Below are 27,191 nucleotides of genomic sequence, written 5' to 3' on the forward strand. Positions count from 1 at the left end.
TGTGCTATGAGTTGTTTCTACATGATTCGTTGCATCTGCACATCTGTGTTGAGTAGTTATTTGGTTTATGGCATTAATTAGTGAAATAGTATAAAGATTGGTTGTAATATCTGTGTTAAATTTTGTGCTACCATTTGTGGCATTTGTACGATTGCACACATTAAGGTAACACATAGGACTTGCAATTACAAAACAATAAAATGCAGCTAGCTAGGAGCCTCCACACTGATTTGAAGTCCTCAACTGTCAGATCACTTTTGATAGACGTCTAGGATTTTCGCTCGGTCATCCCCTAGCTTCTTTATGCTAATTAATCCTTTCACATGGTACACGGGCCGCTGCTCCGCCGAGCGAGCGGCCAGTCACATGGTTAATCGGGCCATGAAGAGGTCCGGTCAATTGGAAAACCTTTCTAGCCTGATTCCTTCGCTCCCGCGTGGCAGTTCGTCTCGAATTTTAATCTCCAGCCCTATCGCGGGTTGCTCCCTGTTACTCGATGCTGCGCCATTGCCGTCGTGCGTCACGTCGGTGAGATTACACTACACGCGTGCCTCGTCATTTGTCCTCTACTGTTCATCCACGGCCCCCCACGACAGATCCCTTCTTTCCTTTACATTTCCCTTTTGCGTTCTTCCATGGGGGCTGCGGTGGCCGCACGAGTCATCGGTGTTAGAGTTGTGTCGAATATTATTGTACGAGGTAGGTTACAGTTGGACTTGGTTTTGGATTGTGTGTAGATAGATTAGGATTTGTGTTCTAATAGGACACTTGTATCTTAGGCCTCTCATATATATCGGGGATAGACAGATGATGTAACCTATGCCAACATAATAGCACGGGCATGCGGGGGAGCCGGCGGCGTGTGCCAGCGCCCGGGCGGCCGGGGTGTGCGGTATTGTGACGGTGTCACGAGGAGGAGCGCCCGTAGTCATGCCCCCGGGATGTAACCATGATGGTGAACCTCGTTAACAAATCTCGGTGTCGTGCTTGTGTGCTTGCTTGGTTCTTGGTAGATTGATGGAGCGCCTCGGATTTATTCTAACAAGTGGTATCATAAGAAAGGTTCAAGAAGGTCGCCGATTGTTGATCTGGAGGATGGATCGTCGTCATGTTTCGGGACAAAGACGATGTGCGGAAGTGATGTTCCGCGGAGGTCGTCTGGTGCGCTCTCGACGAGATCGGAAAAAGCAACCCGCGTGCGGCGGCAGGAGTCTTACGTCTCGGAGCGGCTGTACTAGGGCAGGCGCGTGGCTCTGGCCGAGGCGGACCGAACAAAGGCTAGGCCAAGGCGTGGTTGCCTAAGTGTGCACTGGGTTCCAGGACCAGCGTGACGCGAAGACGGACAGGGCTGCCAAGGATAACGCGAGATTTTGTTGCTGGAAAAAAGAGTAGCCTGCAGCCCTGCACACGGTGATGGAGTTTACGTGGCATGGATAGCAGCATGAAAGATAATGACATTGGGAGTTGTGGCACATGCTTGGTGCACCACGGAGGCTAACTGAAAGTTATTTTTTCTTTTGGATGTGTTGCTAATTACAACGTGTTTCTATCATGTTGATGGCAGGACTAGGACATGCGCATAAGGCTTGGAGAAGTCTAGAGTGTGTTATGCAGATCATGCAAACACATGGTGTCAAGCAATGCATGGAGAAGTGCTGGGCGGACACGACGTAGGGTGGAGCATGATTGCAGTCGGATAATTTCGTCTGGGTCGGACTGGATAGTCTGATGGATCGACGGGGATGTTGGTCAAAGTAGAAGACGGCGGTGATTTCAGCGACGACGACATAGGAGCGTGATGCTGATGGTGTCCAACTTCTGGGGCGTGGAAACACATGGTGCAGGCCTGAGGGCATGTGCGGCTTCGACAGACTATGGCGCGTGATTGATTCAAGACGGTGCACATGATAACTTGAAGTCGCAGGGCGCGGGAGGGTGGCACGTACAACCACCATGAAGTCATATTGAAGGTGGAGCTGGGGTCTTATGGACGACTTCACTCTGTGCCGATGGAGGGGCTACGGCGTAAATGCATGGAGAGTCGAAGCCTATTTCAGCGGGATAGCGAGAGACACGTGGATCGGACTGGGCCCAATGGTCTGATGGAGACGTGATACTCGGCATCGGTCGGTGATGATCGATGGTTCTCTGCAGTGGGGGGGGGGGGGGGGAGGTTGAGGCAGTGTGGGCTAGCTACCCGGGAGACTCGACTAGGACAGCAGAGACTCGACGCGGTGATAGCGGCGAGGCGTGCGGTAAGCACGGGACACAGCGACAGGCCAAGGCATTGGTCATCAGACATGTGGTCAGATAAAGTATGCAGAGGGTGCTGAAGCAGTGTTGACGAGTACCGGATTTAAGTTGGTGACTAGGTCTATCGGTGCCGGTTGATGGACAGGAGTTGACCATGGAGAATCTGATAAAGTGGCGGAAAGTCTGAAATTGTCAAAACAGAGAGAGTACATGGCCGTATATTCTGTGGTGCTCGGTGCACATGGCAAGGTGCGGATGACAAGACAGAAGGAGGTGGAGTGCTATAGCTGTGGGACATGCCAGAGACTATCCGGGAAAAAAAGGATGAGACAACTGCGAATTTGACTCAGGATGACACAGGGTGACGGTGAAATTCCTTCAAGTTTCAGACAGACGGTTAAGAAAGAGCAGTGATGTTGAGTTCGGGTAACTCTTATATGTGGCATCCAATATGTGAGTTGTTCATTTTCACGCAGACAGTGATCGGTGTGTGATGTCGTTGAACGGATACTCTGAAAGTTGGAAGCACAAGGTAGAGTAATGAGGAACTTAATTTTGCTCAAGTGTTGACTGTGAAGAAGACGAGAAGGGACTACAGTTGCAGGTGGAGTCACGTGGAGTCTGCGAGTAGCAGCGATGCTCATGACGTATCTCAAGTCCAATGTACGTGGAGGTTTGACGCACGGACGAATTCAAGGTGGTGGAGAATATTCGTCAAGGTGGAGTTTGTTAGAGTTGTGGCGAATATTATTGTACGAGGTAGGTGACAGTTGGACTTGGTTTTGGATTGTGTGTAGACAGGGTAGGAGTTGTGTCCTAATAGGACACTTGTATCCTAGGCCTCTCATATATATCAGGGGTAGACACACGATGTAACCTATGCCAACATAATAGCACGGGCACGCGAGGGAGCCGGCGGCGTGTGCCGGCGCCCGGGTGGCCGTGGTGTGCGGTATTGTGACGGTGTCACGGGGAGGAGCGCCCGTAATCATGCCCCGGGGATGTAGTCATGATGATGAACCTCGTTAACAAATTTTGGTGTCATGTTTGTGTAGTTGCTTAGTCCTTGATAGATGGACAGAGCGCCTCAGATTTATTCTAACAGTCGGCATCCATCCCAGGCTATCCTTCGTGGGCGTTCGTCTCCGTGCTCTTAGCAGCTGTAACACCACGCCCATGTCCGCGTGCTTTCCTATACGCCAGGTCTGCCATCCACGTTGCTTAGTTTCGATCTTGCCGACCTTCTATCTCCATGCAATTGGTGTGATGCTGAGCTGGGGAAAGAAATTCGCTACCCTGTGCCACGGTTACCACACGGAAGCTGGTAGATCTCATATCTGTTTTGTGCTCGTGCTTCAAAAATTTTATTCGAGGTAAGATTTACTAGATGAGGTTCTGTTTGTGCGCGCATTTTATTCAGCGTCTGGTCATTCTGTTTGATGCTTAGATCCAAATGCCATATAGGGTTTGAGGAATGGTGTGCCTCTCCTCTCAGATTGCAATTATTTATGAATTGTTTTGTTGACCAGGTGCAGATAAGCCTTGGCTCATGAATGGATATTCGACGAGGATGTTTCTTTACAACACATTAAACATTGTTATGTGTGTTAGATATTAAAAAGTGGAGGGTGTATTGAATAGCGCGGCATGTTGCCTAGCTCGAGGTCACTTGTTCGAGTCCCATTTTCCCTTTGTACTGATAGGTGGGACCAACCGGTCATAGACTACAACATTAGAAGAAGTCCTAATAAGAAAGGAGGGCGAGAGGGGCGGTTCCCCCAAGGCTAAAAACCTCCATTGCTGTCTGCCATGCATCCTCTCTAATGCTAACGTCCCCGCCTCTCCACCGGATACATCAGCATCTCCGTCATCATATTGACTATTAGTTCGACCTGTCTAATACAAAAATTGTAGTAATTTGTTGGCAAATATGACACTCTGTGCTATGAGTTGTTTCTACATGACTCGTTGCATCTTCACATCTGTGTTGAGTAGTTATTTGGTTTATGGCATTAATTAGTGAAATAGTATAAAGATTGGTTGTACATATCTGTGTTAAATTTTGTCCTACCATTTGTGGCATTTGTACGATTGCACACATTAAGGTAACACATAGGACTTGCAATTACAAAACAGTAAAATGCAGCTAGCTAGGAGCCTCCACGCTGATTTAAAGTCCTCCACCTGTCAGATCACGTTGATAGACGTCTAGGATTTTCGCTCGGTCACCCCCCAGCTTCTTTACGCTAATTAATCCTTTCACATGGTACACGGGCCGCTACTCCGCCGAGCGAGCTGCCAGTCACATGGTTAATCAGGCCGTGAAGAGGTCCGGTCAATTGGAAAACCTTTCTAGCCCGATTCCTTCGCTCCCGTGTGGCAGTTCGTCTCGAATTTTAATCTCCAGCCGTATCGCGGGTTGCTCCCTGTTACTCGATGCTGCGCCGCCACCGTCGTGCGTCACGTCGGTGAGATTACACTACACGTGTGCCTCGTCATTTGTCCTCTACTGTTCATCCGCGGCCCCCCACGACGGATCCCTTCTTTCCTTTACATTTCCTTGTTGCGTTCTTCCATGGGGGCTGCGGTGGCCGCACGCGTCGTTGGCATCCATCCCAGGCTATCCTCCGTGGGCGTTCGTCTCCGTGCTCTTAGCAGCTGTAACGCCACGCCCATGTCCGCGTGCTTTCCTATACGCCAGGTCTGCCATCCATGTTGCTTAGTTTCGATCTTGCCGACCTTCTATCTCCATGTAATTGGTGTGATGCTGAGCTGGGGAAAGAAACTCACTACCCTGTGCCACGGTTACCACAGGGAAGCTGGTAGATCTCATGTCTGTTTTGTGCTCGTGCTTCAAAGTTTTCATTCGAGGTAAGATTTACTAGATGAGGTTCTGTTTGTGCGCGCATTTTATTAAGCGTCTGGTCATTCTGTTTGATGCTTAGATCCAAATGCCCTATTGGGTTTGAGGAATGGTGTGCCTCCTCTCAGATTGCAATTTACAAACCTGGCTAATTCTATATAAAATTTAATGTTCCGAAATTTTTACAGGCCAGGACTGAACAATTCAAGATGTTTTGATTGCAGGCCTATCCTGTGACACAACACCACCAATGAAAGTGCTCTATCAGACATTGTTATCTAAGGTACTATTTGTTTAGACAAAGTCGGTGTTGGATCCATGAACTTTGTTGATTAATTATAGATTGTTCTCTAACTGATGGATGTGATGTAATATGCCATCCTTTGTATAAGAAAATCAAATGATATGGTTTATTCAAATTCTAGAAGCATCAATAATATTCTGAAAGATGAGGATGACGCACATGAGGGAGTACAAGCCAAGTCCTTGCAGGATAATATGCAGCCATCAGTGCGATTCGTTTCCTTATGCTAACACAATTTGTGCACATATAATTGTTTCAACTGCTTGATGGAACGAATTAACATGTGGTGCACTATGCAAACAACTGACAATCTGAGAACGCCCCTTAATATCACTAAGGTGCTTATTATTATTTTTTTGAAAGAAAGGGGTTGCCCCCCCTGCCCCAATATTATATATCGAAGCAGAACAAACAACATCCAGTTTTGGACCGAAACTAAAAGTTACTACCAATGGGGGAACTACGCCACCCAACTCGACTGAGAGCAGAAGTTCTCTCACAGCTCACGGAAGCAGTACCATAAGAAACTCTATTCAGCAACTACTCTTTATTACAGGACCCATGAAAAACAACAGAAAGAGTGAAATCGAAGCCAGCCAACAGCTCCTTCCTCTCTCTCCTTCCTCCTGTTTTATCACGCGTCCCTCCCCTGCTTCAGCTCCAGGCAATTCGCATCAGCTCCCCACGCCGCTTGTCCAGCAACAGGATACATCTTTGGAGTAGAGTAGCTTGGGCATCGTCGCAGAGAACTTTCCATTGGTGCAAATAACAGCTTAGTTTTGCAAGAATGCAGTTCATATTTTTCCACTTTTGTCCCTGAAAACAGAAATTGTTTCTCAGTCTCCATAGACTCCACAAGGAAGCAGCAATTACCATATTCAGAATAGGTTTTTTCTTATGCATGTGCCAGAAGGCAAAGATATTTTCAAAATTGACTATTCTTTCTATCTCAAAAAACTCAGATACAAATTTCCAAACATGGCGAGCAACCACACAATCAAAAAGCAAGTGTTGCACAGATTCAGGTTCGGTACAGAAGAGACTGGAAGGATCTTCCACATTTCTTCGTTTGGCAAGATTGTCTCTAGTCAGAATTTTGTTGTGCACACACAACCATAGGAACACATGAATCTTTTGAGGACAGAGGACCTTCCATAAATCATCTCTGATAGCAGAAGCTACCCCCCCAAAGTTAATATGATGGTAAAAGGATTTAACTGAATAAATGCCATTTGGTTCTAATGTCCAGATTGACATATCAGATTCAGTTGACAAAGTAAAATGTCTTACAGTACCCAGCAATAGGTTCCAGCGGGCTAAACCCTCTTGATCAACACATCTCCTGAATGTTAGTTTAAGGTTCACACCATCCCACACCTGAGCAACAGTGCATTCAGTTTGATTACATATGCAGAAAAGGTCCCAGAATTGTGTCTTCAAGGAACATTCCCCTACCCAGATATCATGCCAAAAGTTAATTAATTCACCATTGCCCAGTCTCCATTTGTAAAAGTTTTTGGTAGCAGACAAGGCCCAGGTGATGGTCTTCCAGAAGGTAGAGCCCCCATCACCTTTTGTCCAGAGAAGATTAGGAGAGTTCACCCTATATTTATGCAACAAATTTTTTTTCCAATCTGAATCTGTGTCATCAAAGAACCTCTTACCCCAGGAAGCAAGTAGGGCCATGTTAAATTCTTTGATATTGGGTATCCCCAATCCCCCAAACTCTTTTTTCCTAGTAACAAGTCCCCAGTTAGCTAAATGGTACTTGTGATGGTCTCCCTCATCCCCCCAAAAGAAATGTGCCATCTGAGAGTTGATGGCATTGGTAGCCCACTTAGGAAACTTGATAACAGACATAAGATAAGCAGGAATGCTAATCAAACATGCACACAATAAGACAATCTTCCCTCTATATGTAAGATATCTCCCAAGCCACCCAGAGACGCCTTTAATAATCCTGTCAATAATGGGTTGGATATCTTCTCTCCTCAAATTATCATAGTGCAGAGGAACTCCTAAATACTTAATTGGAAAAGATCCTTTCTTACAACAGAAAATCTGGGCAAATTCATTAGCAGCTGAATCTTCCATATTAATAGTCATCAGCTCACTTTTATGAAAATTAATTTTCATTCTTGATAAAGCTTCAAAGCAGGAAAAATACCATTTAAAATTTCTGGCTTTATGGACAGAGTTTTCCAAGAAGAGGATAGTGTCGTCTGCATATTGCAGACTCACCACCCCCCTTGGAATTATATTGGGCAGAAGCCCAGCAATCAAATCTTGTGAAGCAGCTTTTTTAAGCATTTTAGTAAAAACGTCGGCTACCAAGTTAAACAATAATGGTGAGTGTGGGTCCCCCTGTTTAAGCCCTTTCCCTCCAACGAAATAGTTCCCATTAGTGTCATTAATCCGTACCGCAAACGTACTATCAATTAAAGTACTTTTTATCCATGAAATCCACTTGGGGCAGAAACCACTAGATTGCAGCATTTCAAATAAAAAAATCCCAGTTGGCTCGATCGTAAGCCTTTTCATAATCCAGTTTAAGGACTAAACCTTGAGATCCAGATTTCTTAACCTCATGGATCACTTCATGAGCCATAACCCCGCTCTCCAAAATATATCTCCCCTTAATAAACGTTGTTTGGTTGGAGGAAATTAATCTACGACCCACAGGAGAGACCCTGTTAGTCATAGCTTTGGAGAAAATCTTTCACACCGCAATTACTAAGACTAATTGGCCTAAATTTCTTCATTTCCCTGGCATCAGCCTCTTTAGGAATAAGAACAATCAAAGCAAAGTTTAATCTCCGCATGTCTAGTTTCCCATCTTCAAAGTCCCTGACTAGCGCCATAAAATCATTTTTGATCACATCACAAAAGGTTTGGTAGAAGAGAAAGGACAAACCATCCGGACCAGGAGCCCCATGTGCATAGGACCCAAAAATAGCTTCCTTAATTTCTTCTTCAGAAAAATTCCTTTGAAGAAGATCGTTCTCTTCATTAGTAACTAAATCGTCCTCCTCCTAGAAGGAAGGGCCAAGGTGCACATTAAGTTTATCCTCTGTACCAAATAGGTTCTTATAAAAGGAAGTAGCTACATCTAACATCTCCTTGGTAGTGTAAACAGGACCATTGTCTCCAATTAATTCAGCCAAATGATTTTTCCTATGCCTATGATTAGCCAACGCCTGAAAATATGCGTTGTTCTTGTCACCATCCACAATTCTACGATCTCTGGAACGCTGCCAAAAGGCAGTCTCTTCTTTGTTCCAGATATCCGTGAGTTCTTTCTTAATCTCGTCCATTCTGGATCTGTCTACATCACTAATTTGATTCCTCTCGGAGAAGACATCAAGGATATCAAATTCGAGCAGAAGCTCTCTTTTCTTCTTTTTCATCCCAGCCTCTACATTGATACTCCAACCTCTCGCTTTTTTCCAAAATAATCTACACTTGTTCATCCAAATGTCAATGGCTGACTTGCCAGGAGCTGAACAGCTCCACGTTTTGATCACCATGGTTTTAAAATCCGGGTGGTCAAGCCACCATTTTTCAAATCGAAACAATTTTGGGGAGGTAACCCTCCGAGCTCCCGTGTCCAAAATCAGAGGCGTATGATCACTTCCAATGTGTGGAAGTGCAGTTACCACCGAAAGAGGGAATTTAGTATCCCAGGTACCAGAAGTAAAAATTCTATCAATCGCAGCAAAGATAGGGTTGTTTTGATTATTAATCCAAGTAAACTTCCTATTAGCAATCTTGATCTCCATAAGGGACCACTTATTTATCCACTCATTAAAAAGGTAAGAAAATTGACTATTGATAATGCCATTGTTCTTATCATCAATTGATCTAACCAGGTTAAAATCTCCTCCCATCAAAACTGGGTATGTGAGATTATCCATAATATCATGCAATTCAGCAATGAACTCTAACTTATCTTCATTATAAGAAGTGCCATACACGGCCACTAGATGCCAAATGAACCCATCGCTCTTATTTTTAACAGTGGCAATAATGCAAAATTTTCTATTTATGAATCCTATGATTTCAAACAAATCATTCTTCAGACCCATAAGGATCCCCCCAGCAGTCTTCTCCGTAGGTAAGAGCTGCCAAACAAAATCCTCTCTACCAGAAATGTATTTGAGAATATGACTATCAATTTTCTCTTTTTTGGTTTCAAAGAAACACACAAAATCCACATGGTTGTTATTAATAAAATCACCAAGGCACTAATTTTTCCCTGTTTGACCCATACCCCTAATATTCCAAAAGGCTCCGATCATTTGATCTTAAAAGGGTGTGATAAGCCACATGGCTTCTTCTTGGTGTTCAGAACAGGGTTTTTCATCAATGGTCCTGCAGTGCCCCCAGCACCATTGATGGCCGAGTTGTCGTTTACACCCTGGGTACTCTTATCATCTATATTTTCCAAATCTAAACTATCAGCGAGAACAATCTCCGGGTTATCATCCGCAAACTTGAGACCACAAGCTTTCTCAACATCAACCATATGCATAATAATATCTTTTTGCTCTTGAGCATCCATACCAATGCATAAATCAACTTTACTAGTATTTAAAGCCAGAACTTCAGGATCAAAGTGCTTACTTGGTATATCATTTCTTCTATTCTGAATAAGTGATGTTTAATGGAGCCCTTGACATCTACCATGGATTTCAGACATTTGCGTTGCCACTATATTATAAGTTAAGCAAGGTTTTAGTTACCGGACAAAATTTCGAGATTTCCCATAGTTACTACGTATTTCCATGCCCCTCGGTAAATCCCCGTACCAACCAAAAAATACCATTTTTTGAATTTTTTGAATTTAAACACTCCATTTATAGTAAAGTACGTTAGGATCTAATTAATTCCATGAGAGTGGGATTTAGCGTGTTGGTAGCAATCTAGTTTCTGTCTTGAGAGGTCTCTGGTTTAAATATTCGTTCATTCACTTATTTGAATTCAAAATTCAACTATAAAATTCGTTCGAAATATTCTCGGTATTTTTTGGTAACTGTGGTAACCACATTTACCGGTCGCCCTTGGTAAAAATGCCTGATGAGCCACAACCGCGGGCGCAGTGACGGGTCCCCGCAGCCGCATGCTGGACGCCGCCGGGTTTGCGTGTGCAGGAGGGCGAACTGCCAGGCGAGCCGCCATGTGTGCCTGCTGGCCGCAACCGAGGGCGTGCTGACGGGCCGCCGCAGCAGTGTGCTCGACGCCGGCGGGCGTGCGTGCGCAGGAGGGCGGACCGCCAGCCGAGCCGCCGCAGCCGTCGCATGCGGGAGCGCCGGAGGGTGCTGCCGGCAGGCGCAGGAGAGCAGGCAAGCTGCGTGCGGGTAGGCGAGCTCGCGTACAGCCGTGCTGGACACCTCTGTAGCTCCTGGCGGCCGTGCCGCAGCAGCATGCGTGCACGCGCAGCAGCCGTAGCTGGCGCCGGGAGCCAGGTACCGTTGCCGCTTCCCTCGGGGCGTGGTGGTTATGGAATGCCAGAGCTCATGCGCGCCAGGGCTGTTGCGCTCAAGCCGGGCCGCGCGCGTGCCGGAGCACGGCATGTCCTGCATGCTAGCATAGGCTGCCGCGCTCGCGTGCTCACCTAGCTGTGCGTGCGGCCGCGCTCGAGCTGGCCGCCGTGCTCCGTAGCCATGCTAGCGTTAGCTAGCTTGCTTCTGGCCGCCGCAGCTGCTGGCCACAGCCACTTGCTGGCACAGCCGCGGGCTTGCTAGCTCATTGGCCTCGTACGTGCCCTGAATGTTGGCCCAAATTTGAGGGGTGTGGTTATTTGGCAGCAAATATGAGTCAAAACGGACACGCCCGATCACTGTTTGGGCGTGCCCGCGGGCGTTCGAGGGGTCAAATTAGCAATCTTTGACTGAAGCTGCTCTTAAGATATCATTCTATGAAATAAAAAATAATGGAGTTTATTTTGGTGGCCCAAAATGAAATGAATTTCACAAGAAAATATTACTCCATTAAATTTAGGAGATCGGTTAGGTGCGGCCAAAACTTAGTGGAGTAAATTTACTCCACTAATATTTTACTTGGCCGATTAAACCTCTATTTTTTAGGGATCGATTAGAGATGCACTTTACGTGAACAAATTTGGACCGGAGAATATACTTGGTACACCCTTCGTTCCAAAATCTAGGAGGTTTTGGCAGTTCAATTTAAACCGCCAAACATCTTATATTTATAAACATAGATAGTAGAACATAGACCATTTGAGTTTTAGTTTCAACTATCATTAATTGTTGGAACATAGATCATTTAGGTCTAATAGGGTTAATACTTCTTTCAGTTTTCAGTATCATTAATTTTTGGATGGGCTCAGGAATCTGTGGCATATTTGTTTGAATTTGTATTTGTTCTGGGCTACAGATTTGTCAAAAAAATATCATATTTTTATCATTGTTACAGTTCGTATAAGGTACAATACATTCTTTTGCTTAGTTTTAGTAGTTTGCTGGGTTATTTGGTCAACAATTGATCAAACATTCTACTCAAATATATATCCTACTATTTGTTTCCCACACTTGTATTTCAAACTTTCCACTGGTTATGCTGATTTTCAGCTTTAAGTATGCAAGACATGAGTACAATATTAAATTTGTTTTGGTCAAAACTATTATATCCTATTGAGTTATATATATATATATATATATATATATATATATATATATATATATATATCTGTGTGTGTGTGTGTGTGTGTGTGTGTGTGTGAACATGCAACCGTTGGGGGGCTAAGATGTAAAAGACCATATCCATGTAGAATACAGAGAGAGGAGGCTGGATAAGGCGCTCCAGTTTCCCCCTATTCCAGCTCTTCCTTCTACTATATTCGAATCTAGATTTGTTCAATATTTCCTTGATTCAGAACATATCCTACTAAGGAACTTCTACACAGACTGATTTCTCATCTGTTTGGAGTCCAGAGCTGTAAAAGTAATATTTGCTTTGTGTTCGTAGTTTGAGACAAGTCAATACACAATGCATGTTTAAAGAGATAACAACTGAGGAATTCTATAGGTAAAAGAAATTTGTACAATCAATTAGAACTTATGATACTTAAGCTTTGCTTGTCATGTGTAAATTGTTTCCATCTCTGAAACCATATCAAGAGTCCAATTGCATGTTCGGCGCTTTCTATTGTGCTCAATATTCCCTCTTGCTCATGGCATGCTTTATCTTTTACCATGTGGCAACTTTAATTTCATTTTCACCTCTTTGGAGTCCCCTCAAGAATTGCTTTTGAAAAATGCTTTGATGCCACCAAACTCAAAATTGCACCAATGCAAAATTATCCATATTAACATTTAGAGTGATGGATGGTTTCTAATCAGGAGCTTGTTTTGGTGCTAAAATGGCCCATTTACTTGTAGACATTGAAATATGTGAATTATTATTGCGTAAAATATTTAGGAAATCGGTAACTGATAGCTACTCGGTCGGCTTGGGAGCAGTAATTAATATATCAATTGTCCTGTTAACTAGATTAATAGGTCGACCATTAATTGATAGATTAAATAGCAACCTGCCATCACAAGCTGCTAGCTATTGATGTTTAAGGCTAGTATTGCGGTTAGGGACGAACATTGAAAAAAAAAGTGAATGGAACAGTTACAAGCAATGCTAGCAAACAAGAACTTTGTTTGTCTTTTATTCCCAAGCTTGAACTAGCACTAGTCGGGGTCACACATGATGGTGCACACCACTTTATTTTTCATCGTTACAACGATTGGTGCATCAGCTAAGCAACGATGATCCATCTACCTATTAGCATAACGCTTGCATTTTTCATTGGCCACCAATGTCGGCAACTATGCTGGCAAATGGTGCCTTGGTGGTGGAGCACTCAGGTGGAACAAACACGTTGCACATGGTTGGAAGAGTTCCCAATACCAATGACCTGATCACCTCCAATTGAGCTGGTTGTTGAGGTTGGATGATGCCCTGACCCTGGACGAGCTGAAATAGTGGCCGCATGATCTGTATGCCTTGTTGTTGTTGTTGTTGTTGTTGTTGTTGTTGTTGTTGTTGTTCTTGCTGCATGATGATGGAATGCACGACGCCATGGATGGCTGCGCACTGGAGCTGCTGAGGAATCTGTGCTAGTTGTTGGCAACATTGTTGCCGCATCACCTGGCAATCACTTCGTGGCAAGATCATTGACACGAGGGATGACACCAATGACACAGGGTTGCATTGCTGCAAGAGGTAATTCTTGCAGGGGTTCATCTGTTGTTGTAGGTATGGCTGAATCAATGGTTGTTGTTGCTGGGGGAATGGTTGTTGCGGTTGTTGGGGCTGGGGTAAAGGTTGTTGTGGTTGCTGTAACTGGGGAAATGGTTGTTGGGGTTGTTGAGGCTGGGGGAATGGTTGTTGTGGTTGTTGCGGAAATGGTAGTTGGGGTTGTTGGGGCTGGGGAAATGGTTGTTGTGGTTGTTGGGGCTGGGGAAATTGTTGTTGTGGTTGCTGGGGAAATGGTTGTTGTGGTTGTTGGGGCTGGGGAAATTGTTGTTGTGGTTGCTGGGGAAATGGTTGTTGTGGTTGTTGGGGCTGGGGAAATTGTTGTTGTGGTTGATGGGGGAATGTTTGTTGGGGTTGGGGAAATGCTTGTTGTGGTTGATGGGGGAATGTTTGTTGGGGTTGGGGAAAAATTTGTTGTGGTTGTTGGGAGAATGGTTGTTGGGGCTGGGGGAATGGTTGTTGTTGTTGTGGCCATTGTACTTGGCCACTAGGGTCGACCTGTATATTGGCGGTGGTGGTAGTTAGTGCCACCGCAATGATTGTCAGGATGAGTAAGGTCTTCATGGTGGATTTATGTTAACTATTACTTACTTGGATTTGATGATTGTGCTCGAGTTGTGTGAAGGATGGATGATGGTATGGAGTCTACATTTTGTGGGCTCTTTTATAGCTACCATGATTAGGTTTCTTTTCATTATTGCTTTCCATTTTAAAAGTGATTCGATGCTTATCGAATTGATTATTTGGTTTTTTGTGTTTGGTGGCACTACATACAAACATACTTTTGGAGTGATCATCAAAGTTGCCTTTTTATTGTACATGTCATCTAAGAGTGAGGAAAACTTGATAATTGGAAATGACTCATCTTACTCACTTTACATGTCAAACAATTATCTGGATTGCATTCCTTTTGGATCTAAGTTTTTCATGTTGTACAAGTTGTTAGACATAAACCAAATCTCCATAGCAGGGGACTAAATTTGTATCCTTGTGCATGTTGTTAATATAGATCGGGCTAGAATTCTTATGTTCGTTCTAGACTCTTCTTCTTTCTTCAACTAACTTGTAGTGTTGTATAGTAGGATGGTAAGATGAACAAGCTGATAGTAATGTTGTACACGTCATCAATACATGACTCATCAAATTCTCCTTTTATGTCAAGGGTAGTAATGGTGTACACGTTATCAATACATGACTCATCATATTCCCTTTGAATATCAAGAGTTGTAATTCTATGCAAGTTATTAATAAATATTAGATTAGTACTGGCTTTACACGTCCTAATTGATTCAAGTGTATTTGATGGTTTGTTCTGGCTTCAATTGATTAATTTATTGAACTAAGTTTGTATGTACTAACATTTGCTGCATTTAGTCGAGAAAGCAAGCAAGAAGAGGTGGTAAAATTGTCATTAAGTCAATCTTCTTGTTTGTTTAATTACCTAGTAACCACAGTTGACTCCTGAACTTGTGAGCATATTTTTCCAAAATAAAAACTGCACTCAAGTTTTAACATGTACCCGGGTCTTGGTGTGTGCTCAGTTGTTTTTCTCGCCTATTCCCCGCCGAGGACGTCCCCGTCACGGGAGCACGCGATAGGAACACATAGCTGCTAGCGTCAGCATGGTGTCGCCCTTGCTGTTGGATTCCGCACCAGTGCTCAGTCCGCTATGGCTGACGACATCGACATCACCCCTGCCACCCTTTCCAACGGCCTTGGAAGATGCCCCCCTCGCGTGTTTGACACGGGGGTGGCTTGGGCTCTATCCTCGGACAACATCCAGGCTATCTCAGTCGTCCGCTCGTCCTTGACTAGGCGCACCATTCCTAGATCAACGTTGGAGAAAATTGGATGAGATAAAACACTTCGTGCCGACCAATGGAAAAAGAATACGCGAAGATACCAGAGGTGCCGATTTGGCCACGCCGCACCTGACGCCAGCCTTGTTATTTTGAAAGTTGGCGGCTTTCCCTTTAAATGTAATGAGGGAGTTCAGCTAATGGATTTGCCATCAAAAACTTTGCCCCGGATATCGGATGCGCCCGGGGTTGGCAAGCGCTGGATGCCACGGCGGAGAGCCACGTGCATAACTTGGTCCAAGGTCAACTTGTTCATGACCTAGAGAGTCACCTTCTCGCTTAAATTGACCACCTCCTCTAAATCTTCCGAGTTGTTACCAGTACTCACGAAATGGAGAAAGTGTCCTCCGGGAACGCAATCTATTACATTAGTTGATGTAGCCAAAGAAGAGGATATCCCCTTTTTTGACCCATTGGTCTTCAGACCAGACCCTACAGTGCCGCTCCTTGGTGTCAAGCGGTCGTCCATGGAGGCGGCGCTGCGGCAGGATGTTTTATGAACCCTAAACCCTAAATAACTACATGAACTCATCATTTCTATCTATCATGCTAGGTTTAGATGGTAAACCTTGGGCCGCGGTGTAGACATCGCCGGCGTAGGACGACGGGCCTTCAGGCAAGGGTCTATGACTTGATTCTAGCCGGCGGCGACGTGCAAGAAGAGGAAGCCGCGAGATTTTTGGCCATTTCCACGGCGGGGGATGACGGCGCGGTCAGTCTTGGCGGAGGCGACGTCGGACATCGGGCTATTCACATCCACGGCTCGGACAAGGATGGTGAGATGCGGCGTCGAACGGGGTTGGGACGGCGGCGATCGGCCAGTTGGAGAAATGGAACGGGAGGAGCATGATCGCCGGGCAGGAGACAAGATCACGCAACAGCCTTTTTTTACTGTACACGTGCGGCGGCCTTTTTATCTACATCAGCTGAAATGCACGTATATGAACGCGTAGCCTCGATGGTACGACAATCACCAAAACTTGAGTGCTGGAATTTGATCTACTTTTGGTGCAGCCCAATAACCATTTCAGAATTCCTAATTAATGCTAGATGCCCACTTAGCTCGTTCATACAAGGCAAGCAGTAGGATTAAAGTTTAGTCCTACATTGCTAGTTTAGTAGGAGTTGAACCTCTTTAATTAAGGGAGGTTGTTCTCTCCATGTGTATGAGCATGAGAAGAAGAGAGACGTATCGCGTGCTCCTCCCCTGCTGCCCACCTCGCCTGGTCCTGATGCGCGCACCTCCCGCCTCTTCGTTCATATTCTCTACATCATATGCTATTTGCATACTCTCTGTTAGATTGTATGGCTTGTCTTATCTCTGTTATTATAGTCACGTTTTATCTACTGCTTCTGTTAATAAAATTTATAGTAAATTGCTCATATTTCCAACAAACTTAACCATTCATAGGAGTTATTTGCATGCAGTTTGTCAACTACATGCGATAAAAGATTCAAAGTTTACTTATTATGCGCAGTGTGCATAGTGCAAACTAATAAAAACTCAGAAAAATAATAACTACATACCATTATATCTTACACGACCCGGCACAATGATAAAGCTAAGATTTTTCAACAGATGTGTATCCCAAAGCTAATTAATATTCATACAAATCAGGCATGGATCCCTCAGCCCATCCACAATGCTAGCTGAAGCACACAGAAGTATTAGGTGGAGCCGCCATTTTGTTAACTACTTCCTCTGTTCCTAAATACTTGTCTTTCTAAGCATTTTAACAAGTGACTACATACGGAGCAAAATAAATGAATCTACACTCTAAAATATGTCTACATACATCCGTATGTAGTAGTCATTTGAAATGTCTAGAAAGACAAATATTTAGGAACGGAGGGAGTAGATGATACCCCACATGCTGTTGTGGGAATATTTTATAACAAATTTCAGTGTGATTCGTTGTATGAAACATGAATATTTGAAGTAATAATATAAGAAGCTAAAACTAAAAATATATAAAATTTATTATGTTTGATTACTATGTAGTTGTAATTTTTTTATTAAATATATATAGCATAATAGAATGAGACTTCTCATTTCTATTTGCATGTTGAGATGGGTCTTTTTTTCATGTATGCCATGATGAAGTGGCATGCTTTCATGTGCATATGGTAGTTGAGGTGGGCCTTTTCTCATGTATGTTGTGCGATGATGTGGCATGCTTGCATGTTAAGAAAAGTTAGTAGGGGCTAACTATTTAGATATAGAAGATTCACCAAAGCTCCGTTCCAGCCGACCTTCTAGCGTGAATGAACCGCCGCTCGGAGAAGTCTCACGGGCATCACCTAGTTTATGGCAATGCCAGGCCCATATTGTTAATTTTGTACTTCCTCAATCCATATAGAGTGTCGCTATTATAGTACCACATTAGTATAACTTTGTACTAAACCAACAACAATTAATATGATTGAGGGACTATCAAATTTTCACAAATTCATCAGAAATACGTCATGACCATTTAATTCGACAGAAACTGCAATTCATCAATTTCATATCAATTTTTCACAAGTCTATCAACCGGGCTCGTGGTGTGATGTGAAAAAAGGAATCTCCTTATCTGTAAAAATCAGTTTGGGGATCTCACACTCCAGCCACGAAAGCCAGTCGACGGCCTCCATGAGGCAGGATCTCATCGATGGATATTCCTAGAGTAGCGGGAGAGGTCCGAGGCAGTACTGGTGATCGTAGGGTTGCATGAGGTTCAAGAAGACTCGCACACTTCTGGCGGAGGGTGTGGTCTTGGCCAGGACATCATCGCGTGCGTCCATGCGTGTGAAGGAAATATGCCCTAGAGGCAATAATAAATTTGTTATTTTATATTTTCTTATATCATGATAACTGTTTATTATTCATGCTAGAATTGTAGTAACTGGAAACTTGATATATGTGTAGATACATAGACAGAACATCGTGTCCATAGTAAAGCCTTTACTAGACTATCTCGTTAATCAAAGATGGTTAAGTTTCCTAACCATAGACATGTGTTGTCATTTCATGAACGGGATCAAATCATTAGGAGAATGGCCAAGTCTAGCGAGCGGCCGGCTGCTCGCTTAGCCTATGCGAGCGGCCGGCCTAAACTGGAAATTTTGTGTCCTCTTCTTAAGTAATCATCATAATTTAAGAAACCTTTAAACCTGGTCCTTAAATGTCTGCACAGTCATCCCTTCGATGCATGCGTTTTATTCTTTGGTGTATTTAATTTGCGGTTTCAAAATCTAAAAAAGCATAACTTTTAATCCGCGTGTCGGAATTAAGATCCGTTTTCATCGCTGGAATCCTCGCGACGTTCTCTTCGAAACTAGATCCCGCATGGGGATGTTTCGACGAACTAGTCTTTCTGCCAACTAAACATCAATGTGTGTGCAACTAGACTAGATTGCCGCGCCAACTGAGCATATGTGTGTGTGCCAAAAAAGTCCTGCCAACTAAACATCAATGTGTATACAACTAGACTAGATTGCCGCGCCAACTGAGCATATGTGTGTGTGCCAAAAAATTCCTGCCAATTAAACATCAATATGTGTGCAACTAAACTAGATTGCTGCGCCAACTGAGCATATGTGTGTGCAACTAGTGTCCTGCCAACTAAACATCAATGTGTGTGCAACTAGACTAAACTACAAGCCAACTGAGCATATGTGTGTGTAACTAGTCTTCCTGCCAACTAAATATCAATGTGTGTACAACTAGACTACATTACAAGCCAACTAAACATCAATGTGTGTGCAATTAGACTACATTACAAGAGGAGGTTACACATCGACTTTCGTCGAGGCAATAGACTAGTTGCACATCAAAGTTTTCGTGGTTGCTAGGTTGCAATCTCATACGAAGGTGCAGCTCCAAACATTAGTTTTGGAAAAAAGTTGCACGATGTAGTAATAAAGTTGCACAATACAGTAATAGAGTTGCACTATATAGCTTCAAAGTTGGCATCGAAAAAAATTCGTCAAAATATACCCATGCGGGATCTAGTTTCAAAGATCTCGTCGCGAGGATTCCAATGGTGAAAACGGATTTGAATTCTGACGCGCGGTTTGAAAGATATTGCTTTTTGAATTTTTGAAAACCCAAAATAAATGCAGATGGATCTGTCTTTCTCAAACTATAGGAGCAGTGTGAATGCATTTAATGCCACACCTACATGCACTAGCAGACAAATAAATTAACACATGCATGCGCTGTGAGAGCGAGGCCGCTCGTTTTGTCTAAAAAGTGCGCGTGCACTTTGAAGAATTTAGGTAGGAGAATTATGTGATGGACAAGACCCATCCGTTAGCTTAGCATATTGATCGTTCAGTTTTATTGCTATTGTTTCCTTCATGTCATATACATATTCCATTGACTATGAGATTATGCAACTCCTGAATACCGGAGGAATACCTTGTGTGCTATCAAATGTCACAACTTAACTAGGTGATTATAAAAATGCTCTACAGGTATCTCCGTAGGTGTTTGTTGTGTTGGCATAGAACGAGATTAGGATTTTTCACTCCGAGTATCAGAGAGGTATCTCTAGGCCCTCTCAGTAATACACATCAAAAGAAGCCTTGCAAGCAATGTGACTAATGAGTTAGTTGCGGGATGATGTATTACGGAATGAGTAAGGAGACTTGCCGGTAACGAGATTGAACTAGGTATGAAGATACCGACGATCGAATCTCGGGCAAGTAAGATACCAATGATAAAGGGAATAACGTATGTTGTCATTACGGTACGACCGATGAAGATCTTCGTAGAATATGTGGGAACCAATATGAGAATCCAGGTTCCGCTGTTGGTTATTCACCAGAGAGGTGTCTCGGTCATGTCTACATTATTCTCGAACTCGTAGGGTCCGCATGCTTATCGTTCGATGATGATTTTGTATTATACGAGTTATGTGATTTGGTGACCGATGTTGTTCGGAGTCCCGGATAAGATCACGGACATGACGAGGAGTCTCAAAATGGTCGAGATGTAAAGATTGATATATAGAACGATGGTATTCGGACAGCGGAAGTGTTCCGGGGGTACCGGGTACATATCGGGTTACCAGAAAGGGGTTCCGGGCACCCCCGACAAAGAAATGGGTCTAATGGGCCTAGAGGGAAACGCAGCAGCCAGCATGGGTTGCTGCGCCCCCCCATATAGGCCGAACCAGGAGGGGAAGGAAAGAGAGGAAGAGAGAAAGGAAGGGGAGGGATTCGGCCTCCCCCTTCCTTCCCTCCTCCCTCCTCCTTCCTTCCCCCTCCGGAAATTATGGTAGGTGGGGGGATAGGACTAGGGCCCCAAGTAGGATTCCTCCTACTTGGGAGCCCCCTTGGCTGCTCCCTCTCCCTCCCACCAATATATATGAGGGACGGGGGAGGCACCTAGAAGACACAACAACATCTGTTAGCTATTTGCGGTACCTTCCTTTATAGATTACACCTCCGGTCATATCTTCGTAGTGCTTAGGCGAAGCCCTGCGCGGATCACTTCACCATCACCGTCACCACACCGTCGTGCTGATAGAACTCTCCCTTGACACTTTGCTGGATCAAGAGTTCGAGGGACGTCATCGAGCTGAACATGTGCAGAACTCGGACGTGCAGTATGTTTGGCGCGCGGTCGGTACAAGAAGAAGTTCGACTACATCAACCGCGTTGTCAAACTCTTCTGCTTTCGGTCCCTTGTAGGAGTTAGGTTCACGGCGGGAACATGCAACTCCATGTAGATGAGAATGAATGCAGGATGCAGTTCTATCTATATGTGCTACCTCTTGAGCACCGCGTTGGTTTTCCCTTGAAGAGGAAAGGGTGATGCAGCAAAGTAGCATAAGTATTTCCCTTAGTTTTTGAGAACCAAGGTATCAATCCAGTAGGAGACTACACGCAAGTCCCTCGTACCTACACAAACAAATAAGAACCTCGCAACCAACACGATAAAGGGGTTGTCAATCCCTTCACGGTCACTTACGAGAGTGAGATATGATAGAGATAATAATAATAAGATAAATATTTTTGGTATTTTTATGATATAGGTTGAAAGTAAAGATTGCAAAAGAAAATAGATTGGAAACTTTTATGATAAAAGATAGACACAGGGCCCATAGGTTTCACTAGTGGCTTCTCTCAAGATAGCATAAGTATTACGGTGGGTGAACAAATTACTGTCGAGCAATTTATAGAAAAGTGAATAATTATGAGAATATCTAGGAATGATCATGTATATAGGAATCACGTCCGCGACAAGTAGACCGAAACGATTCTGCATCTACTACTATTACTCCACACATCGACCGCTATCCAGCATGCATCTAGAGTATTAAGTTCATAAGAACAGAGTAATGCATTAGGCAAGATAACATGATGTAGATGGATAAACTCAAGTAATATGATATAAACCCCATCTTTTTATCCTCGATGGCAACAATACCATACATGCCTTGCTGCCCCTGCTGTCACTGGGAAAGGACACCGCAAGATTGAACCCAAAGCTAAGCACTTCTTCCATTGCAAGTAAGATCAATCTAGTAGGCCAAACCAAACTGATAATTCGAAGAGACTTGCAAAGATAATCAATCATTCATAAAAGATTTAAGAGAAGAATCAAACATTCTTCATAGATAAACTTGATCATAAACCCACAATTCATCGGATCTCGTCAAACACACCGCAAAAAGAGTTACATCAAATAGATCTCCAAGAAGATCGAGCAGAACATTGTATTGAGATTTAAAGAGAGAGAAGAAGCCATCTAGCTAATAACTATGGACCCGAAGGTCTGTGGTAAACTACTCACACATTCTCGGAGAGGCTATGGTGTTGATGTAGAAGCCCTCCGTGATCGACCCCCCCTCCGGCGGAGCTCTGGAAAAGGCCCCAAGATGGGATCTCTTGGGTACAGAAGGTTGCGGCGGTGGAAATAGGGTTTCGTGGTGCTCCTGGATGTTTTCAGGGTATATGGACATATATAGGAGGAAGAAGTAGGTCGGTGGAGCTACGAGGGGCCCACGAGGGTGGGGGCACGCCCAGGGGGGCAGGCGCGCCTCCCTGCCTCGTGGCCTCCTCATTGATTTCTTGACGTCTACTCCAAGTCTCCTGGATCACGTTTGTTCCAAAAATAACTCACCCAAAGGTTTCATTCCATTTGATATTCCTTTTCTATGGAACACTGAAGTAGGCAAAAAAACAGCAATTTGCACTGGGCCTTGGGTTAGTAGGTTAGTCCCAAAAATAATATAAAAGTGTATAAATAAGCCATTTAACATCCAAAACAGATAATATAATAGCATGGAACAATCAAAAATTATAGATACGTTGGAGATGTATCAAGCATCCCCAAGCTTAATTCCCGCTCGTCCTCGAGTAGGTAAATGATAAAAACAGAATTTTTGATGTGGAATGCTACCTAGCATAATTCTCAATGTAATTTTCTTTATTGTGGCATCAATGTTCAGATCCGAAAGATTGAAGACAAAAGTTTAATATTGAGATGAAAATAATAATACTTCAAGCATACTAACAAAGTAATCACATCTTCTCAAAATAACAAGGCCAAACAGAGCTATCCCTACAAAATCATATAGTCTGGCTATGCTCTATCTTCATCACACAAAATATTAAAATCATGCACAACCCCGATGACAAGCCAAGCAATTGTTTCATACTTTTGATATTCTCAAACTTTTTCAATCTTCACGCAATATATGAGCGTGAGCCATGGACATAGCACTATATGTGGAATAGATCGGTGGTTGTGGACAAGACAAAAGGAGAAGATAGTCTCACATCAACTAGGCGTATCAACGGGCTATGGAGATGCCCATCAATAGATATCATTGTGAGTGAGTAGGGATTGCCATGCAACGGATGCACTAGAGCTATAAGTATATGAAAGCTTAAAAAGAAACTAAGTGGGTGTGCATCCAACTCGCTTGCTCACGAAGACCTAGGGCATTTTGAGGAAGCCCATCATTGGAATATACAAGTCAAGTTCTATAATGTAAAATTCCCACTAGCATATGAAAGTGACAACATAGGAGACTCTCTATCATGAAGATCATGGTGCTACTTTGAAGCACAAGTTTGGTAAAAGGATAATAGCATTGTCCCTTTTCTCTTTTTTCTCTCATTTCTCTTTTTTTATTTGGGCCTTCTCTTTTTTATGGCCTCTTTTTTATTTTTTTATTTTTCGTCCGGAATCTCATCCCGACTTGTGGGGGAATCATAGTCTCCATCATCCTTTCCTCACTTGGGACAATGCTCTAATAATGATGATCATCACACTTTTATTTAATTACAACTCAAAAATTACAACTTGATACTAAAACAAAATATGACTCTATATGAATGCCTCCGGCGGTGTACCGGGATGTGCAATGAATCAAGAGTGACATGTATGAAATTATTTTGAATGGTGGCTTGTCACAAATACGATGTCAACTACATGATCATGCAAAGCAATATGACCACTACAAGAAATATGTCAACTTGTGACCATCACTATTGGTCGTGAAAGGTCGTTGTTTTTCATTTGCGACCTTTTTGTGACCAAAAACAGATGGTCAAAAGCTGACGGTCGTTAATGGAAATTAACGACCTTCTTTGTGATATGTAAAAGGTCGTTGGTTCCATGACCAAATTTTTGGTCACTGGCAGCCTCCCCAGGACATGTAGGATCCAGCCTGGCAAGCTGACGTGGATAAGAATCAGCCCGGTCCAATTCGGTGTTTTACATGGGCCAAGCCCTACAAATTCAACTTATTTATATTTTTATTCTATCAATATTAGTCGGCTACATGGGCCAAGCCCAACATTGGAGCCTTTTTATTTTTGGGTTGGGGTTTTTTTCTCAATAGTTTTTATTTTTTTCTTTTATATAAAAAGGGATCCACTTGTGACATGGGTCCAAGCTGTCAGGGTCACATATTATTCATATTTCAATTTAACAGTAAATAAATAATTGTTATTTAAATTGGAGGTATTCAAATTGCACTGGCAGAAAACACATGTAATTCTCAGGTGTCTTATGTCAGCGATAGGCAGAAAGCTGATCATTGGACCATGCTGCAGGAAAATTTCACCTTCCCGCTAGAGGAGGATCCGGAGAATCCAGTTAAAAATCCAATGATCAAGGCTTATGCTCTTAAGAAGATGGCTGAGCTATTCAGGAGGTGGAAGAATGAGCTGAAATCATCGTTTGTCGACGAAGACAAGACTCCATAATTCATAGGCCAATTTGAGAAGATCAAAGATCAGTGGCCCGCATTTGTCACCAAAATGAAATTTGAGAGAGCAACGAAGATGTCAGTGACAAACAAGAAAAATGCTGCAAAGAAGAAGCATCAGCATCGCATGGGGTCAGGTGGCTACCTGAAAGCCCAACCGTTGTGGGACAAGGCTGAGAATGACCTCATTGATAAAGGGATCGAACCAGAGACGCGACGCTGGCCAGATCGTTGCAGGACTTGGTTCTTCGGGGTTGGGGGAAAATTGGACCCTGTAACAGGGAAGTGCGTTTGGACCAATGAGCAGCTGAACACACCCATCGAGAAGCTTCAGGAGTATATCAAATAGGCGCAGCAAGGGACGTTCGTTCCGGACAGAGAGAATGACGAGCTCATAGAGGCCCTCAGGAATCCTGAGCACCCCGGACGGACCTGAGGCACGCTAGGCTCCCTTTCATGGAAGGCTGGATTTCCCGACGCAGACGATTACAAACGCCGGGAGAGGAAGAAGAAAAAGGAGTTGACCCAACTACAGGCGCTGCACGCAAGGGTACAAGCACTAGAGGAACGAGACGAGGCCTGCAGCACGCGACCTGCCGAAGCTGCTACACCCGAAGCTACCCCGCCATCTCAGCGGAGAAGTAGCGTGGCTTCGACGGAGCTTCTTCAGGAGCCTGTCTTCACGGCTCCTGCTAGCTACCCCATGGATGCTATCACGGAGTCTCAGAATTGCCACCTTATGACGCAATGGATGCTATTTAAAGTCCAGGTGGCTGTTGGCTCTGTTACACCTCCTGAACATGGCGCAACTTTTCACTGTCGGCCGATTCCAGAAGGATATGCTAGGGTGATGGTAGATGAAATCACATAAGGATTTGAGGACCTCCAGCTTGACCACCCTACGGGTGACGGGGAGACTCGGCTGGGTTCTTGTCTGAAGACTCCATGCCTATGGCGGAAGGATCTCATCAACCTTCCGAACTGGACGCCTCCGCCTCCTCCTCCTCCTCCGGCGAGTCAGGGGACTCCGCATCCTCCTCCTCCTCCTCCTCCGGCGAGTCAGGGCACTCTGCCTCCTCCACCGCCTCCTCCTCCGGCGAGTGATCAGGGCACTCAGCCTCCTTCTCCGCCTGCGCCGGCGCGCCCGAGCAGCCACCAGCCTCCTCCTTCTTCGCCTCGACCGCAAGGGCGGAAGAGACCCGCCGCCGCTCCGGCTGCTCTGGCGCGTCGTAGTCCTCCTCCTCGTAAGCAAGGAAAGAAGACATCCGCAGCCGCTCCGTCTGCTCCGGCGTCTAGCAGTACATCCAGAGGCGGGAGGCAATACAGATTCGGTCCTTCTCTGAAGACTCCAGAGAAGTTACCGTACGAGATGACCCCGGAGGAAAATGAGAAGATCGTGTGACACGAAGTGAGGAACTTCTTTGAAGGGGTGAAAGCAAAGAAACATCCACCTCCAGAGGAGAAGGTAGATCCGGTGAAAGCGAAGCGCACTCTGGAAGCCCTGAAGAAACCACCAAAGTCTCCGCCGAAAGGTAAGTATGAGCACATTATTGAAAGGTCATTTATCAAAGTGGAGCGGTCGGGAAGTACTGTCAGTGATCAAAGGTTAGCGGAACGACGAGCTGGGAAAAAAATTGCCCAGCTAGGCGAACAAGCAAACCAATCGTTCCCCCCGCTCAAGGTGTCTAGTTATATCGTCACTAACGATTCGAGGATGGTGCCCGGTTATAACAATCTTGATGATTACCTTCCCGACGATTTACATTATGAATTCTTGGAGGTGGAAGAACACATATATGAGTACGGGAAGCCTCTCGTCAAAGATGAAAGGTCTCTAACAACGATGATGCAAAGATTCCATGATTGGTACATGAAAACCTACAGACAGTCTGGGGGGAGGAATACTTTGACGCTGAGAGTTAAAGAGGAGCATGACCTCGTTGGAACTGATCTGTTGAATGTTCCATTTGAGGAGTTCTTCCAGTTTTTCAATTAGAGGGCCCTCAATAAATTAACGGTCACTTGCTAATGTCTGTAAGTACTACTTTTGTCATTAAGTCTCTATATATAGGTCAGCTCTTTCATTGCATGTATTTATAATTATCCTCACTATATTATGCAAATTGAAGATCGCCGAATTGAAGAAAAGACAAATCGGTGATATTGGGTTCATTAACACAAATATCATGGATGCATTTTCGGTTGAATTTAAGAAAAAAGAAACCAAGGCCAACTTGCTACAATCGTTGGTATTAAATAAAAACAAAGCTATAATACTCTTTCCTTACAACTTCAAGTGAGTGTTACTTTCTTGTGCATATTCGGTTTCCCTTATTAGTGGAGGTTATAGTAATGTAATTGATGAGTTATGCATGCATGCGCAGGTTCCACTATATTCTCCTAGAGATTAAGCTCGAGTAGGGACTAGTAAC

At 44.1% G+C, this 27,191-nt stretch overlaps 1 protein-coding gene and 1 pseudogene across 1 annotated transcript; both read right to left on the reverse strand.

The window, feature by feature from the left end:
• Positions 1-27,191, reverse strand: part of LOC147988238 (uncharacterized) — a 110,753-nt pseudogene that overhangs the window by 30,297 nt on the left and 53,265 nt on the right.
• On the reverse strand, positions 13,072-14,343 carry LOC125541715 (gamma-gliadin). The gene has a single exon (XM_048705062.2). The coding sequence runs from the start codon at positions 14,250-14,252 to the stop codon at positions 13,236-13,238; it is 1,017 nt and encodes a 338-aa protein (XP_048561019.2). The 5' UTR covers positions 14,253-14,343; the 3' UTR covers positions 13,072-13,235.

This window comes from Triticum urartu, chromosome 1A (assembly GCF_056163025.1).
Source record: "Triticum urartu cultivar PI428250 chromosome 1A, HENAU_Tu73, whole genome shotgun sequence".
Lineage (NCBI taxonomy): Eukaryota > Viridiplantae > Streptophyta > Magnoliopsida > Poales > Poaceae > Triticum > Triticum urartu.